The sequence below is a fragment of the Mus pahari genome, chromosome 23, assembly GCF_900095145.1.
Source record: "Mus pahari chromosome 23, PAHARI_EIJ_v1.1, whole genome shotgun sequence".
NCBI lineage: Eukaryota > Metazoa > Chordata > Mammalia > Rodentia > Muridae > Mus > Mus pahari.
The window spans coordinates 39,853,267-39,871,598 of NC_034612.1; the positions used below are offsets into that span (position 1 = coordinate 39,853,267).

Genomic DNA, 18,332 nt, shown 5'->3' on the forward strand with positions numbered 1-18,332 from the left:
GCATACATCGTTGGTGGCAGGCACAGTTCGCACCATAGCGCAGTGTGCGATTATGTTGGGACTGTTGGAAGGACACTGGATGGAGTGGCTGTTTATTTTGCAGTTTGTTATTAAAGGTTGTGTCTAGTGCGGTGAGCTTGTTTGACAACTCTAGGAAGGAAGGTTTGGATGTGGTTTTAAAGGTAGAAACGATTTTGGCTCTAGAGTTATAGGAATAAAAAAATTCCAGGGTTGGTGAAATGGCTGAGTGCAGATGACCTGGGTTTAGTTCTCAGCATCCACGTGGTGGCTCATAGCTGTTGTAACTCTAGTTCCAGGGCCTCCGACGCCCCCTTCTGGCCTCTGTGGGCACTGCACACACGTGGTGCGTGTATACACACATGCAGGCAAAATACCCATACACATACAATTTCTAAAAGTGTAGATTTTTTTCCTTCAGGTTCTAGTGCTTGAATTTTTGCCTCATAACTGTGGTCTTATGCTGATATTCAAGTTTATTTTAATCACTGTTAAAAAAAAAAACAAACTTGAGAAGTTTTTCTTTGTTTGTTTTAGACGTAAAAGAAATCGTGTTTGTCATCCAGAGTCAAAGTAATTCCTTTCATGCCAAGAGAGCAGAACAGTTGAAAAGAAACATCTTAAAACAGGCTGCAAACCTGACACAGGTACGTAGAGACGCCCAGAGGTATCCAGGGCTAATTGTGTATATACTGAGATACTTATGGTTTTCTGAATCTGTAGAAAAATCAATTTTATTTAGGTGAGACTAACTCTTGGAACTCACTATACTTATTTAAGGTTGATTATTTCTGAAAATGTTCTCTCATGGTACATATATATATATTTAATTATGAGTTATGGAACCGTGTAGGACTACCGTGGCTTTGTCATAACTGTTAGTCTAAAATGGAAGAAATGATATTCTAAAAAAAAGGAGGGATAATTAACATGCAAACTTTTGGCAACACGTTCCGAGGCGATTTTCATGTTAAAATAGCGTTCTCATTAATCTTAGTGTAGTGCACCCTCTCCGAGTCTCTTAATCCGTGTTTTTCTTTTTTAACTGGGTACCATTAATTGAACCTTGGATCTGATTTATGGTGTAATATCTCAGGAGGATTATGGAGAGAAGAAAATAAACACATATAGCCGCGTGCTAATGACATCTGAAAGAGGTGTGAACTGCAGCTCGGGGTGCTCTGCGTGATGCAGGTGTTTTGAACAGGGAAGCTTTGCCTTCTTATATGACACTCCTTTTATTTGATGAGAACACAGTTCAAGCCTCCTAGTGGGTATCTGAAGCCACAGATGGACGTGGATTCTATATGTCGGGTTTCCCCCATATACACACACACCTCTGTTACATAAGATAACATTAATTTATCAATCAAGCACACTAAGAGATTAACAGTATCTAAAAGCTGAGTAGTCAGCACAGTATATTGCCATGTTAGCCCATGCCGCCATGCTTTGGATGTGAACCAGGGGGCGTCTGAAGCAGGCACTGTAGTGTGATGGGTGTCACACCTGTGCCTGACATGGCTGTTAGTCACCAGTGGATGGGCGTTAGCTGGGAGGATATGCTGGACCAAGGCCTGATGGGTGTCCTGGCAAGGCATTGGGAAGCCCAGTGGTTTACATCTGTCTCAGAATAGCACATGGTTTTAAAGCCAGCAGTTATGTAGGATATTCTCCTTCTATTATTTTCAATCACAGTTAACTTGGGGAGCTGAGGCTGCAGATAAGGGGGTCTGCTCTCTGTCCATAGATGTTTTCTCTGTCTTCTTCTCCCACCTTCCACCTCTCTCCCTTCTCCCGTCTTCCTTCTTTGCTTCCTCTTTCTATTTCTTCTCCTCCTTCTTCCTTTGAGACAGTGAGAACTGTGTAGCCCTGGCTGGCTGGGGACTTGTTGTGTAGCCCTGGCTGGCTGGGGACTTGATGTGTAGCCCTGGCTGGCTGGGGACTTGTTGTGTAGCCCAGGCTGGCTGGGGACTTGTTGTGTAGCCCTGGCTGGCTGGGGACTTGATGTGTAGCCCAGGCTGGCCGACAGAGAGATCCCCATGCCTCTGCTTCCTGAATGCTGGAATTAAAGGTGCACATCAACATGGCTGACAGATATTTGTTCTTTATGAAGCCCAGACACATGCACGCGCGCGCGCGCGCGCGCGCACACACACACACACACACACACACACACACACACACACACGGAAGGTGCTGTTTGATTGGCTGGGCCTGCTTCTTTTGGGGCTTTGGCCGCTGTATTCTAGGCTGCAGGGGAGGGTGCCTCGAGGCTCCCACAGACCCAGCAGTTGTGTTCAGGAATGGAGACTTTGCGCCCCTTCACATCTCTGGTGATTTAGCTCTGTTTCTGGGAATTGAGCATTTGCCTCTTGCACACGAGACACATTTGTGTTCTAGCACTGAGCTTCACGCCTAGCTCCTCCCGAGAGAGAGAGAGAGAGAGGACCCAGCAGAACAGTGGTGACCTTCCACAGTTTCTGTGTGTGTGTATATATGTATATATGTGCGTATATGTGAATACATGCATTTGTATGTGTGTGCATATATGTATGCATATATATGTTTGTGTGTATATAGGTGTCTATCTATGTGTATGATATGTGTATATATATGTATGTATATATATGTGTGTATGAATATTTGTGTGTATATGTATGTGTGTATGTGTTTGTATATGTTCATGTGTATATGTGTATGTATGTACAGGTATCTGTATATATGTGTGTATCTGTGTTTATGTGTATGCCTGAGTGTACATTTGGGCCTGTGCGTGTGTTTGGCCAGAGGATAACCTTGGTGTAGTTCCTCGGCAGTCTGTCCTCCCCTCTTCTTTTCTTCCATCCCTCCTTCCCACCCTCTCTTCCTCTCTCTTCCTCCTCCCCCTCCTTTCTTTCCTTTTTTTTGTGACAGGATCTCTCAGGGGCTTGGAGCACACCCAGTCGGCCCAAGAAGGCTACCCTGGCCGGCTGCTGCGTCTCAGGATCCACCCGTTCCCAGCCTTCCTCTCAGTACTGGGACTTCAGATGCATTCTGCCATGGGAGCTTTGACCTGGGTGCTGGGGATCTGAAGTCGGGTCCTCCTGCTTATACAACTCCAGCTCCAGGGGGATTTGATGCCCCCTTGTGGCCCCTGAGGGTAACTGCCCGAGTGTGTGCACATACCTATTTATGTGCACACATTGATGGTATAGGGGTGAGTGAAAGCTGCCTTCCAAGTCCCGGTGTTACAGGCGGGTGTAACCATACGTGGGCTCTCTGTACAAACTTGACCTATGGTTGTAAGCCATCCCTCCACAGATGTTGAAGGCAGAGAACAGGTTGAATTCCATTAATTTTTTGATCACTCAGAACCAAGCTGTGTTTGTGTAACTTACCCTGAGTCCCCCAGATTCATTCTTTTTTTTTTTTTTCTTTTCTGAATGGTTTCGTTTCTGTTGTAATAGATGTTCCTTTTATTTTAAAAGCAAGTGACAGGAACGATTATTTAATTTTATGTGTATGGACATTTTTGTCTGTGTGTATGTCTGTACCACATGCACACAGTCCAGAGGCCAGAAGAGGGTGTCAGGCCCTGTGAAACTGGAGTTACAGATGGTTGAGAGCCCTCATGGAGGTGCTGGGAATTGAACCCCGCCCTTCTGCAAGAGGAGCCAGTGCTCTTAACTGCTGAGCCATCTCTCTAGCCCGCAAACGAATATCTCAAGGACACAGTTCAGTCACATCAGGTATATTCTCTGTTTATTTAATAAAACTAAAACTGTGAACCTCTAAACAACTCCCTGCTTCTCCTTTTCTGTAGCCCCAGGTAACCCCCATTTAACTTCCAGTCTCTCTATGTAACTGCTATGGATGGCCTAGACTGGGGGAGGGAGACAATTATTAGAGTAATCATCATTTTCCGACTGGCTTGTTTCACTTAACTACGTTTTAAAAGTATCTTTGTTCAAAAAGAATAGCCAGGAGCCAGAGAGATGGCTCAGAGGCTAAGAGCACTGGCTGCTCTTCCAGAGGACCCGGGTTTGGTTCCTGGGATCTACATAGAGACTCATAACTGTCTCTAACTCCATTCCCAGGGGACTTAACATCTACTTCTGGCCTCTGTGGGCACGCATATCTATGATTCACACATGTAGACATCTTAGCCCTGGAGTTCTGACTAGCATTCCACCACGGCCTCTTCATGGCACCCCTTGTCCCCATGTGTATCTGTCCCATGCTCACACACCAGAGTGAGGCAGGGCTCACCTTTACCTTTTTCGTGTCCCTGATCCCCTAGTACCTGTGTGGAATGCCAAATACAATATTAGAGACTGTGTGTTCATCGATGTACGATCTCAGCGTTTCACGTTTAGAAGTGGCTCCGTTTGTCCGAAGCGTTTGGCTCCTCTATCTAGCCCCTTTGCTTCTCTTTAGATCTAAAGTTTATATTTAATTTTTGTGGTTTTTTTTTTTGTTTTTTTTTTCATTTACATCCTCAGTGAGTTAGGAGCCCGCTGGCCACTAGGTGGCGATATTGGTTTTACATTTAAAGAGGTGTAGTTAAGTAAGTGCCCCGGGGGGCCCCAGAGTTTAATTTCTGTGATAGTAAATAGAATCTAAAGTGATAAAGAGACACCCCTCTTCTGACTGTAAGATCAACTGCTACTGTGACCCTGATATTTCTTCCCCGCCGGGGCTCAGCTCTGAATGCTGTAGTAGGGAGGGGTGGATCTGTAATGCTCAGACTTAATTTGCTGGGGAGCGCTGGAGTGTGGTGTATGCCTCAGGCTGGTTCAAACGTGGATTAACAAGGCTTTGTCAATCAAAAGATTGCCGAATTTGCAGCTATGCTTGGCCCTGGATCTTTTTCTCTTTATGTAGCATTTTATCTCTCATACGGGAATAAAACTTTGGTTTAATTCCGTGAATGGCACTTCAGAGATTTAAAAATCGTTGACAGCTAGCACCGGGTCTGTAGACAGTTCTCCAGGGGCGGGGCAGGGACAAGATCCTTTGCCTTGGGACTCCATGAGCACTTAGAGAAGGCCATCTTGTGAGAATTAATAGCTGAGATGTATCAACCAAGAAAGAAAACCTGGCCTTGTGAAGCAGGGACGCTCCCTCGTTGGAATCAAACTGTTTCAAGGAACTGTCATCCTTTTGGGACCGCGTTGGCAGCTCAGCCTGCCTCGGAGCTGTGATAGCGGAAGAGGGAAAAGCTGTCAGTCTCGCTGAAGCCGTGGTGGGCGCTTGCAAGGACCACAGATAAGGGGCCCTGTAGATTCGCCTTCTGAGAGCATTCCTAAAAGTTGCCCCGTGAGGGGCGATCAGCAGTTAGCATTTATCATTTGAATATTTATCTGATAGCCGGAAATATCTGTGCCTCCCACAGTAGCAGATTCCCAGAAACTGCTGTTTATTTATTCATTATCCCTGTCAGGTTGCACGCTTCTCTGAAGCCTGCAAAAAATAAAAAAAATAAAAATAAATAAAAAATAAATAAAAAATCAAGGCGCAAAAAATGGAAGCGGTTCTGTGATTAGCGGCTCCTTCTAGCTGCTCTCGGCGTTACCTGGGCCTGTTTTGCCTCAAGGTGCTGAAACTGTGTCTTATTAAAAGCACAAACATTTTTTTTCCCCATTTTTTTTTCAGTCAGAATAGGAAACAGGCACCTGTGCCAGCTCTATGTGAAATTTAGTTGTGTGCTCCGAGTGGCTGCAGGAGGAGGGAAACCATTTTTCTTGTGTTCTAGAACATTCCCGCTTGTACTGAGGTTTGACATGCAAGCCAGTAGTCACTTTGAAATTTCTAACTTCTAAGCATCGTTTTCTTTTTCTAATTCGTGAATTATCAGGTTTTCCCAAGTGTTATTTTATACACTGGCTGCTGCTGTAGCTTGCCCTGGTGTGAAGGGTCACGGAGGAACCTAGACAAAGGATATTCTGCTCCTTTTAATTGCTTAAACGCAGATGGTAACTGTTGGCTACTGTGCGTGACAGTCATTAGGTGGGGACCGGGAGTACAGGGCATACATGTTACTGTACCCATGCAGCCGGAGGCTGTAGACAAGCCACAGGCTTGTGGAAACCATGATGTCAGTGTGACGCCATTTAAGAAGCACCACCCTCTGTGGTATTGGACCAGTTTTGCCTGTGAGGCTGGAGATGGGGGAGGGTTGAGACTTTTGAGAAATTAGGTCACAAAGAGAGGGAAAAAAAATCACCTGGAGGATATGTATTTAGAACGGAGTTCTGGAAGGTAAGAATGGAAAAATTTCAGAAAGGTATATTCTGGGATGCCTGGTGGGGTCTGGAAGTCGGACAGTTCATCCTCGTGGGGTACAGCAAGCACGTGCTGGGGGCCAGCTAGGACCTAGCCTTTTAGGTTAGGCTGGAGGGAGGGAAATGTTTGGGGCAACGGGTACCACGGCTGATGAAATATGAGGTCCTTGACTTTGAGGGACACGGAAGAAGGCAGATTTTGAAGGAATGCCATTTCTCCTATAGCTAGCTAGCTTGCCTGCCTGCTTTCTCTGTCTGTCTGTCTGTATGCCTCTCTGTCTCTCGCGCTCTCTCTTTAAAGAGGGGCGCACATGAGCAGGCGCGGGTGCGGTGCAGGCGCGGTCGAGGTTAAGGGAAGGAAGGACCGCACAGAAGCGTTTGTGCCGGCAGCTTTCCTAGTCAATCCGGCACTTGAGTTGGTTTCTTTTTAAATGCCGGTTAGGCCCACAGCATCTGGCTGCCAATTAAGGCTTGACTTTTGTTGTTTTTGAACCTGGCACAATTCCTTCTCAAAGGGATTACTGTGTGAGTCCTTTTCTTGTTTGTTACAGCTATGTTGGGATACAAAGAAAGGCTGTTATTATCTGAGCCCCCCCCTTTTTTTTATAACCTTCCGGAATGCAGAATCCAGTTACAGCTGTCCTGCCTAAAATGATGGGAAACCGGAGGGGTTTCACTGTAAGATGAAGTTGAAGGAACAAAAGAAAAGGAGACAGAAAGCCCCATGACATCATGCTTAGTACGTTCCAGTCAAGCAAGGGTCCAGGCACCTTCTGTAAAGGCTACGATAAGAATATTCATTACACCTAGCACAAGGAAAAGGTCACGGTAGATGGGGTCAAGGAAGTTACTGTAGGAGGTCAGGGCAGGGCCGGGGAGGAGCAGAGGGCGGAGCTTAGAATAATGCTTCAGACTAAAGAACAGGCTGAACCGTGGACCAGATAGAAGACTTCCGTTTCTCCAGGCAACCCATCAGTAGAGAGCACACCTGCTATTGAGAGGTTCTTAGTCTGGCGGAGGGTTGACTCTGCTCTCAGACACGGTGGAGCTGTGCCAGGTCCGTCCGAGCCCTCTCCCCTCACTCATTCCTACCCACCCATACAGCTTCTGATTCCATAGTCTTCTATTGTGGGGAGTTTAAGCCTCATTTAAAACCTGGCAGAGCCCTAGCCCTACCAATAAATTATTCCTTTGCTTGTTCACAGAAAGTTTTGGAAATTGTCTTTTTTTTTTTTTTTTTTTTTTTCTTTTTTTTTTTTTTTTTTTTTCTGGAGCCGAGTTATTTAGGCCTTGGCTCATTAGATGAAAATAACCCCATCTCCATAAAACAAGCCCGGCAGGCTGGCACAGTCTGGCTCCAAGAAGCCGGAGAAAGATGGCCTTACCCTTCCTAATTTTAGAAATTTATTTTATTGGCAGGGAGACGGTGTGAGGTACTTCATTAGAGGGTTAGTGTTGAGAATGAGCAGTGCCATTTTATTGCCTAAGAATTTGGCTTTTTTTTTTTTTTTTTTTTGACATAGTCTTACTGTGTAGCCCTGGCTGGCCCGGAACTCACTGTGTAGATTTCAATCTCAGAGATCCACCCACCTCTGCCTCCAGAGGGCTGGGATTAAAGGCATGGACCACCATCCCTGGCTTTCATCAGCTTTTTGATGTTAGCACTATACTTTCCTTTTGAGATGGAAACAGGTGGGTGCTTGTTTAATTACTCAGAACCCTTTCTTTTGGGGAGAGATTGATAGATGTTAATAAGATGTCCATCATATAAGGTCTTTTTAAAAATGAAACTGGAGAATGTATTATACTGCTGTTGAGTAAGAAATTATCCATTCATTTATTGAATATTTATTATTCAGCTTATGAATATCTACTAGTAAATAATTTATTTTTGCACAATGATATGTTAATAATGTATTCTAGTATAATATACAATAAATATTATTACTGATAAGTATTTTTTTTGCAAGTACCTGGGCAAAATATCCCAGGAGAAAATAGGATTCGTTTAAAAAAATTCTTTTTTTTTTTAAAAAAAGATTTATTTATTTAATACGTATGAGTACACTGTCGATCCCTTCAGACATACCAGAAGAGGGCATCAGATCCCATTACAGATGGTTGTGAGCCACCATGTGGTTGCTGGGAATTGAACTCAGGACCTCTAGAAGAGCAGTCAGTGCTCTTAACCGCTGAGCCAGCTCTCTAGCCCTAACATAAGTTTTTTTTCACTAAAGTAACCATTTCTTCTTGATACACAACTAGAATTCTTAGAAGCGTCCTTTATTTATTTTTGTGTTTGTATCTGACGTGTTTTTGCTGTGCCGTGTGCACACAGAGCTCAGCGGTCAACTGCTGGAGTCAGTTCTCTCCTTCCATCATGTGGGTCCCAGGGATTGAACTCATGGAGCTTGCTGCAAGCACCTCTACCTCCTGAGCCATCTCAGCAGGAACATCTCTTATATACGTGCCTTTACCCAGTGTATTCTCTGCAGCACGGGAAATAGGACACGGTGACTCAAGGCAGGGTTGTGTGCCTGAGAAGCACACTTGTGCATACTTGTGAGCTTTTGGCTGGCCAGCACCCTAGACACCTGCTCTGTGTGAGTCTGGAGAAACCTGGGCCTTGGTTATTGTTTTTTGTTGTTGTTGTTGTTTGTTTGTTTGTTTGTTTTTGGTTTTTCGAGACAGGGTTTTTCTGTGTAGCCCTGGCTGTGCTGGAACTCACTCTGTAGCCCAGGCTGGCCTCGAACTCGGAAATCCCCATGTCTCTGCCTCCCAAGTGCTGGGATTAAAGGCGTGCGCCACCACGCCTGGCTGGTTATTGTTCTTATTTGCCTTCTATTGCTGTGATTAAATACTTTGACCCAAAACAGTGTAGGAGAAGATGGGATTTCCTTGGCTTATGTTTCACAGTCCATCACTGAGGGAAGTCAAAGCAGGAACTTTTAAGCAGGAACTTGAAGGAGAACCCATGGAGGAACATTGTCTGTTTCCTTATACAATCCAAATCCACCTGCCTAGGGTTGTTGCCACCCACAGTGGACTGGCTCCTCCTACATCAATGAGGCTCTTGATTATATCCCTATAGTCAGGCCTGGTGTGTATCTGTGACCTTTTTATGCTGTGGTAAAACACCATGACCAAAGCATCTTATGAAAGAAAGGAATCTTATGGGCACAGGATTCTGGAGGGGTTGAGTCCATGTTGGTGAGACTGTGTGGCCTGCAGGTGGCAAGCAGCAGGCATGGTGGCCGGAGCAGCAGGCTGAGAGCTCACATCTTGATATAGGAGTACAAAAATGAGGAGGGAGGAGGAACTGAGGGAGGAGGAGGGAAGGGAGAGCGGGGTGCAGGAGAGAGGGAGGGAAGGAGAGAGGGAGCTCGGTGTGGGGGTGTGGGGGTATGGGGGCTGGGGAGGTGGGAGGCTGAGGGGGTTGACCAAGGGAAAGAGGGAGGGGAGGGAGGGCATACCGAGGGACTGAGGGAGGGAAGAGGGAAGGGAGGGCGGGGCGCAGGAGAGAGGGAGGGAAGGAGAGAGGGAGCACTGAGTGCGGGGTGCGAGGGTGTGGGGGTGTGGGGGTATAGGGGCTGGGGAGGTGGGAGGCTGAGGGGGTGGGAAGGGCGGACCCAGGGAAAGAGGGAGGGGAAGGAGGGCATACCGAGGGACTAAGGGAGGGAGAGAGAGAGGACCGGAGAGGTAGAGAGAGATAAGAGGGCGAGAGAACACTGGGAATGGATGCAGTTTTGAAACCACAGAGCTGGCCTCTAATACTTCCTACTGCAAGGCCAATCTAGCCATCCCCAGCATCACCGCCAACAACTGGGAACCAAGTCTTAGATACCTGAGCTCACAGGGAACATTCTCATCTCATTCAAACCATTGTACTGGGTGCATAGCAGATGCTCAAAATAGACTAAAACCACAGTTATATGTATGAATAGTTATTAAGTGCTTGGCATGTAGTAACTGACTTATTCCCCCTAGCTATTGTGTTAGCTCTTTACAAGAAGTAACAGGCCCACAGCGAGTTCAGGGACTGTATTGAAGGTCACATGGCTCAGAAAAAAAAAAAAAAAAAAAGCTAAGAGTCAGATGGGAATACTTGGCCTCCAGAAATCAGGTCTTTAAACACCAGGGTTTACTGCTTTTATGTGAAAATGATTAGTTAAAATATATATGTGCTATAAAAATATATTTAGTAGTTCAGTTCAAAGTACATCACTTATAAATAAAATTTATAATGCTGCAATACATTTTCTTTCGAGAAAAACAGTTAATGATTAAGACAGGTATATGGAATATGTATATATAATATATATATACACACACATGCACATACTTGGGTTCTTGGAAAGACTATTAATATATTGTCACTCATGATAGTCTAATCTATAAATGAATCCTGTATTTTAAAGGTTATAAATCTGTCTCATATATGTTCCAAGAAGCATATCATACAGCCCTATTATGATAATAAGAACATATCTCTTGCAGAAGGAGTTATAATAATAAGCAGATGTGATTTTTTTGGGGGGGGGCTTTTTTTAAGACAGGGTTTCTCTGTGTAGCCCTGGCTGTCCTGGAGCTCACTCTGTAGACCAGGCTCCACCTGCCTCTGCCTCCCGAGTGCTGGGGTTAAAGTCACGTGCGAGGGCTACACAAGAGCTGGGGTAGATTTCAGGCTCTTAGCGTATTTACCTGATGCCTGTAAATGTCTTGATGTTGCTATCTGATCCAGCACGTGGGGCTGCAGAGTGGGGTGAGAAGACCATAAAGTCTTGTTCTTCAAAGCCTAGTTTAGAAGATGAAGGTGAGGGCAAATCGCAAGGGGTTGAGAAATGGCTATGGACAAAGAGAAACCAGGGGCTGGAGAGATGGTTCAGTGGTTAGAGCACTGGGTGCTCTTGCAGAGGACCCAGGTTCAGTTCCCAGCAGCCACATGGGGGCTCGAAATCATCTGTAACTCCAGTTCCAGAGATCCAACGCCCTCTTCTGGCCTCTGAAGGCTTCTGCAAGCATGTGGCACATAGGCATACATATGAAGTAGACTTTTGAAAGGAGAGGCGTGTAGCAGTTGAACTAAATCATTGAACGCTTTTCCAGACCAGGCAGAAAGATGGAAGTGATGCGAAGCTAGATTTGTGAGACGATTAAAATTATTTACAACAATTACAATATTCACTGCTTTGATGTGTGTTCATATGCCAGCCTCTTCATTTGTCCCGTTAGTATCTCTAGACATCAAGTCTTCATGGTTCTCCTCTGTGTTGATGTTTGCAGGCTGTGTAGCTCAGTGGTGGAGTACGTTCTCAGTATAGGCAGAGACCCCAGCCCCTCAAACCCAAACCAAACACAACTAAGTCGGTTGTCAGCCGTGACACTGCACCATGACCCCTTTCCTTAGGAAGCCAATGACTATGATCCACTCAGGAGTTAGATAGCTGGCTTTGCATTTGTTTGCTTTCAGTAATCATTAGCTGCTTTAACTATAAGCCTTGCAACAAGAGTTCAAAGGAAGCCCTGATGTAAAACCCAGGGGGGGGGGCGTCTTCAAAGAGATGATGGTGTCCTGGAGGGGAGGAGGCAGAAGTGGGCTTTGATTCAACACAGGGGTCACACTGACAGTTTAAAAGTACTGGGATCAGCCTTTGGGGTCCCCAAACCCTTTCATTTACCCACCTTTGATCAGCTGTGTTTCTAATCCCTTTATACTTCTGTTGTAGCACTGTCTCCCTACCTGCACACATTTGCATGTCGCCTTTTAGATTTGTAATGATGGTGTGACTGGGGGCCAGGTATCTGTAGATTGTGGGAGAGCCTCTACTGTTCTTGGAATATCCATCCTTCTGTAAAGACAATACAGCATTTTCCTTTTCTTTTTGATTTTGTATTTGGAAATTCTCTTTCCCTCCCTCCTTTTCCCTCCTCTTCCTCTTCCTCTTCCTCTTCCTCTTCCTCTTCCTCTTCCTCTTCCTCTTCCTCTTCCTCCTCCTCCTCCTCCTCCTCCTCCTCCTTTTCTTTCCTCTCCTATCTTCTCATAGGCTTGGTACTCACTGTGTACCCTAGGCTTGAATTGGTAGCAATCCTCCTGCCTCAATTTTTGTGAGCTAGGATTGCAGGCATGAGTCACCAATGGCTGTCAACAATGGATCTTCTCTGTGCGTGCATGTGTGTGCTTGTGGGGTGTGTGTGCATGTGTGTGCATATGCATGCTTGTGCATGTGTGCTTATTTATGGGTAGGCCCTCCTGTAGGCCCGAGGAGATTGTGAGGTGCTGGCCCTCTCGCACTCTGTTTTACTCCTCAGAGACAGGGTCTCCCACTGAACTTGGAGCTTGCTAGGCAGCAACCTCGGATGGTCTTCTTGTCTCTGCTCTCCGAATTGCTGGGGAAAGGCGTGCCCAGCCATGCTGGGCTTTTATAAGTATACTTCGGATCAAGCTTAGGTTCAAGCTTGGTGAACATGCTGACCCACTAAGCCATCTCCCCAGAGTCTCTGTTTGTTTGTTTGTTTGTTTGTTTTTCCTTTCTTTTAAAAATTTCACTTTTCAGTGCTGAAGAACAAATCCAGGGCCTTTGTTCTCCTAGGTGAGGGGACCAATCCTCCCCTCAGCAGCATTTCTAGCTAGAAAACAAACAAACAAACAAACAAACAAATAGCCCTCTTTCCAATGGCTTATTAAAAGACATTTGTTTTAAGCAGGTAGTGGTGGTGCACATGTTTAATCCCAGCACTCAGGAGGCAGAGGCAGGCGGATTTCTGTGAGTTGGAAGCCAGCCTGCTCTACAGGACAAGCTCCAGGATAGTCAAGGCTACACAGAGAAACCCTGTCTCAAAACAAAACAAAATAACAACAAAAAGCTTTAAAAGCAGCAGCAACCAACCACAAAAACCCAAACATTTGTTTGTGTGTAAAGGTGTCATAGGGCTGGTGACATAGCATCTTTAAAGGCAGTCTGAATCTTGTGGTGATGGATTAAACATAAATAATTGGATAGAATATCTTACCTTGACCTTTTAAAACAATTCATTTCACTTATTATATCTGTGCCTGCAGTGTGTGTGTGTGTGTGTGTGTGTGTGTGTGTGCGCGCGTGTGTGTGCGCGTGGAGATCAGAGAACAACTCTGTGGAGTTGGTTCTCTCCTTCTACCTTTATGTGGGCTCTGGGTCTTGAACTCTGGTCGCCAGGCTTCAGCAGCAATCACCTTTACCCACTGAGCCCTCTCACCAGCCCCTATTGCAACTTTTAATAATTTAGACGTGGTATACACCTGTGATAAGAATAAAAGCTCTTAGGCATTTTTGGCTAGACTAGACGAACATTTCTCTATAATTAAAATGAACTTGGCTTGCTTTACCGCCAGTGAAGACGAGGTTTCTGAGCGTAGCAGCTGGAGCCTGCTTGCCATTTTTGAGCACACATTTAGGAAACTGTAATCACCAAGATACATGTTTATTAAATACTTAAGAGATACAGAGGCATGAAACAAAGACAGCAACCTGGCCCTTCTTATAGTCACAGTAGACACAGATGGGAGACATGCTAAACAATGTAGTGAACAAAACAGTGAAGCCAGGAATAGATTTCATCTCCTGTTAGTCCACAGAATCTGTTTCGGAAGAGGATTCGACTCCTTTCTTTGTGCCAACTAAACTCTCCTTGTATTTGTAGTGTGGTAGAAGTCATTCATAAGCTAGTGTCTAGGCTCTACCAGCAAAGTGTTCTTGCTGTTGGCATGGAAGCCTGGTGGTACCTGTTGATGTCAAACATGTCCTGTAACTGCAGTGTGGAATACGGATTCACAAGTAAATATTTGTGGAGCATTCCACTCCTCTTGTGTTGGTTTGAATGAAAATGACCCCCAGAGGCTCATATGTTTGAATCCTTGGTCCCCAGTTGGTGGAACTGTTAGGGAAGGATTAGCAAGCTTTTTGGTTTGTCACTGAGGGTGACTTTGAGGATTCAAAAGGCCACTCCATTCCCAGTTAGCATTTTCTGCCCTGTGGTTTTGTCTCAAGATGTGAACTCTCAACTACTGTCCCACTGTCAGACTTGCATGCCCCCTGCCATGCTCCCACCATGGTTGTTGTGGACCTTCTGATACTAGTAAGCCCCAAATAAATACTCTATTCTATAAGTAACCTTGGTAATAATGTCTTATCATAATAGAAAAGCAACAAAGATAGAAGTTGGTACCAGGAGTGGGGTTGAACCTACAGACATGTATACCGAGTAGCATAAACACAAATAAAGCATTTTCTTTTATAAGTTGCCTTGGTCATGATCTTAAAATAGCAATAGAAAAGGAAGACATGGGCTGGAAAGATGACTCAGTGGTTAAGAGCACTGACTGCTCTTCCAGAGGTCCTGAGTTCAATTCCCAACAACCACATGGTGGCTCACAACCATCTGTAATGGGATCTGATGCCATCGGAAGATAGCTACAGTGTAAATAAAATAAATAAAATAAAATCTTTAAAAAAAAAAAGAAAAGAGGAATTTCTGAGTTTGAGGCCAGCCTGGTCTACAAAGTGAGTTCCAGGACAGCCAGGGCTAAACAGAGAAACCCTGTCTCGAAAAACCAATAAATAAATAAATAAATAAATAAATAAATAAATTAATAAAATATCTGTACGCCGGGCGTGGTGGCACACACCTTTCATCCCAGCACTGGGGAGGCAGAGGCAGGCAGATTTCAGATGGAGCCCACAGACACTTTCACTGAAAACTAATAGTAATAATAACAAAGATGCAAGCAAACAAATAAATATGAAAAAAAGAAAAGAAAAGGAAGACACACTGCAATTTAAAAGAAAGACACTATCATCCTATTGTAACTCTACTGAAGGCCTTTGAAAGCACACAACTCATCATTCTGACATTGCAAAATGAACTTTGTCACTTTCTGGTTGCTTCAGTCTTTGCTTTATCATAGGGATCAGACCAGTTTCCACTGGGATAGTGCTTTTTATCATGATTTTAACGGCTGCGTGGTGACTCATTAGCCCTTGCTTACTATCTCAAGATTTTAACAGTATTTGCTATATGTCTTCTTAGTTCACATTAACATGCAAATATAATCATTTCTGTATCATGCAAATATTAATATCATTCATTTATACATGTTTTCATTCTTATATAACCATTCATGAATATATATGTTTATGTGTATGCATTACAAATTTTAAAAGGGGATGAAAATTTGTAACATAATTCAAAAGCAACAGTAGAGAAACCCTGGATTATTGATTATCTTAGATAACTTAATCAGCCTTTGGGCTGGCTTTATTCTGAGCATGTCACATTGTTTGTCCAATCTAACTATTGATTTACAAATTTGTACATAAAAATTGGAACAAATACCACACAGAAGAAGGAAATGAAGGGGATTTGATATCCAGAGGAGGCAGTTTGTGTTAAACCCCACCTATAGTCAATAATAATTGTGTATATACTGGAATAGTAGGGTGGAATTGAAATTATTTTGGGATCATGTATCTCAAATGCAGCGTGTGGTGGAGGTGTCGTGGTGAGTGTAGCTGCCCTCATAGCATCTCAGATGTTCAGGAATTCATTCTTAAATTCTTTGTTAGCAATCACCATGAATTCATTTTCCTAGCTAATACACAATAGGAGACACAATAATGTTGTCTGCTAGAGGAAAAAGGGTCAAGCATATGAGATGTGAAATTCTGACTTTCGGCTCTCCCAACGACTTGAAATATAGCAAATAGCAGTGTGAGTTGAAGCTGGTATGTGCAGCCTTGAGATCGTTGTGCTTTGTCTGTGTTCCTGTGTATTTCTGTAGCCAAGGTACTTTATTTATTTATTTATTTTTAAAGATTTATTTATTTATTATGTGTAAGTACACTGTCGCTGTCTTCAGACACTCCAGAAGAGGGTGTCAGATCCCATTACAGATGGTTGTGAGCCACCATGTGGTTGCTGGAATTTCAACTCAGGACCTCTGGAAGAGCAGTCAGTGCTCTTAACCGCTGAGCCATCTCTCCAGCCCCACGGTACTTTATTTTAAGGCTCTTTGGGTTCCTTCTGTGTTTATCCATTGGTAGGCCTTTCAGGAAGCCATTCCCATTGTCTGAGTAGTTAAGGATGATATTTCTAGGATCTAGACTTAGGGTGTTGTTTCTATGGTGCAGAATACCTTTACAGATAGTTCTGGGTGCTTTAAACAAAAATTTGGCACACAGATGGAATATTGTTTAGACAACAGGGTTTCAGAGACCATGTTATGCTTACAGGTATGTACAAGTTTGGTTTGTACCCCTGAGTTATTCCTGATAAGCAACCCCAGGGTCTTCCCTCCCTGATTACATTTGCAAATCTCCATTAACTCCTCACATTGGCTTTGAGCATTTGTAGGGTGGGGGTAGGGGTGGGGGGAGTTAGTTGAGTTTCGCTGAGAAACTTCTGTGCAGTGGCCTCGGGGCACCCTGGGAGACACAGCAGTGCTATCGATAGTGCCAAGGATGGATAGACAGCTTGTTGATTCGCATCAGACAGCAGTGCCTCTTTGCGAGTTTTGGAGGTTATTCTGACTTTTCCTCTTTGCTCATCATATTTTCAGGATCTCCCTAGGGTCCTCCTTCTCCATCAGTTGGCAAAGCAGGAAGGCGCTTGGACCATCCTTCCCTTGTTACCACAGTAGGTACCTTTAACTCCAATCATGTCAATCGCTGGCATTTGGGCCCCTACACTCTTGTACTTCTTAGGAAAGTTTTTCAAATTGTTAAGCAGTTGTATGTTTCCTGAGATGATAAATGGATTAAATTTGAGTTTTATGTTTTGTGATTCTAGATTTTTTTCCCATGACTGGTTCTTACTTATAATTAGTTTTTGCTTTTTTTTTTTTTTTTTTTAATGATTTATTTTAGTTTATGGGTATTAGTGTTTGCCTGCTTGTGTATATGTGCACTATCTGCATGCAGTACACACAGAGGCCAGAGGAGGGCATTGGATCCCCTGGAACTGGAGTTACAGATGGTTGTGAGCTGCTATGTGGGTACTGGGAATTGAACCCAGGTTCTCTGCAAGACCAGCCAGTCTTCTAAGCTACCTCTCCATCCCCAAAGTTTTTTATTTTTAGGTGTGTTTCTTCTTTCCTTCTTCCTTCCTTCCTTCCTTCCTTCCTTCCTTCCTTCCTTCCTTCCCTTTCTTTCTTTCTTTCTTTCTTTCTTTCTTTCTTTCTTTCTTTCTTTCTTTCTTTCTTTCTTTTAAAAATATTTATTTATTTATTTATTTATTTAATGTATATGAGTATACTGTAGCNGTACAGATGGTTGTGAGCCATCATGTGGTTGCTGGGAATTGAACTCAGAACCTTGGCTTGCTCCGGGCACCACTTGCTCTAGCCCCTGCTCCCTCCAGTCCAAAGATTTATTTATTATTATATGTAAGTACACTGTAGCTGTCTTCAGACATACCAGAAGAGGGCGTCAGATCTCATTTTGGATGGTTGTGAGCCACTTGGTTCCTGGGATTTGAACTCAGGACCTTGGGAAGAACAGTCAGTGCTCTTAACCACTGAACCATCTCTCCAGCCTGTTTCTGTTTCTTTCTTTCTTTCTTTCTTTTTTTTTTTTTTTTAAAGATTTATTTATTTACTATATGTAAGTACACTGTAGCTATCTTCAGACACTCCAGAAGAGGGCATCAGATCTTGTTATGGATGGTTGTGAGCCACCATGTGGTTGCTGGGATTTGAACTCTGGACCGTTGGAAGAGCAGTTGGGTGCTCTTACCCACTAAGCCATCTCACCAGCCCTCTGTTTCTTTCTTAAATGACAAAATACTTCAAACTTACACTTGAAATTGTTCTTCTAAACTGTCGTTACTAAGGGAAGAAGGAATTACGAGAACGCTCACCATCCAGAGCCTGGTAGTCCCTGGCTTTCTTCTCAGTCGAAGCTGAGATACATAGTGAGAGTATGTGGAGTGTGCACAGCAGACACCTAGCCTTCAGCTTACTGTCCACCATCTCCTAGATACTGGCTCCCCCCCCCCCGCCCCGACAAGGTTTCTCTG

At 44.1% G+C, this 18,332-nt stretch overlaps 1 protein-coding gene across 1 annotated transcript in view; it reads left to right on the forward strand.

Annotated features, from left to right (window-relative positions):
* Window positions 1-18,332, forward strand: part of B3glct (beta 3-glucosyltransferase) — an 88,766-nt gene that overhangs the window by 31,438 nt on the left and 38,996 nt on the right. Inside the window, exons 4-5 of the mRNA XM_021186826.2 lie at window positions 556-665; window positions 16,876-16,952. Coding sequence (XP_021042485.1) covers window positions 556-665; window positions 16,876-16,952 — 187 coding nt within the window. The remainder of the gene's footprint in view (window positions 1-555; window positions 666-16,875; window positions 16,953-18,332) is intronic.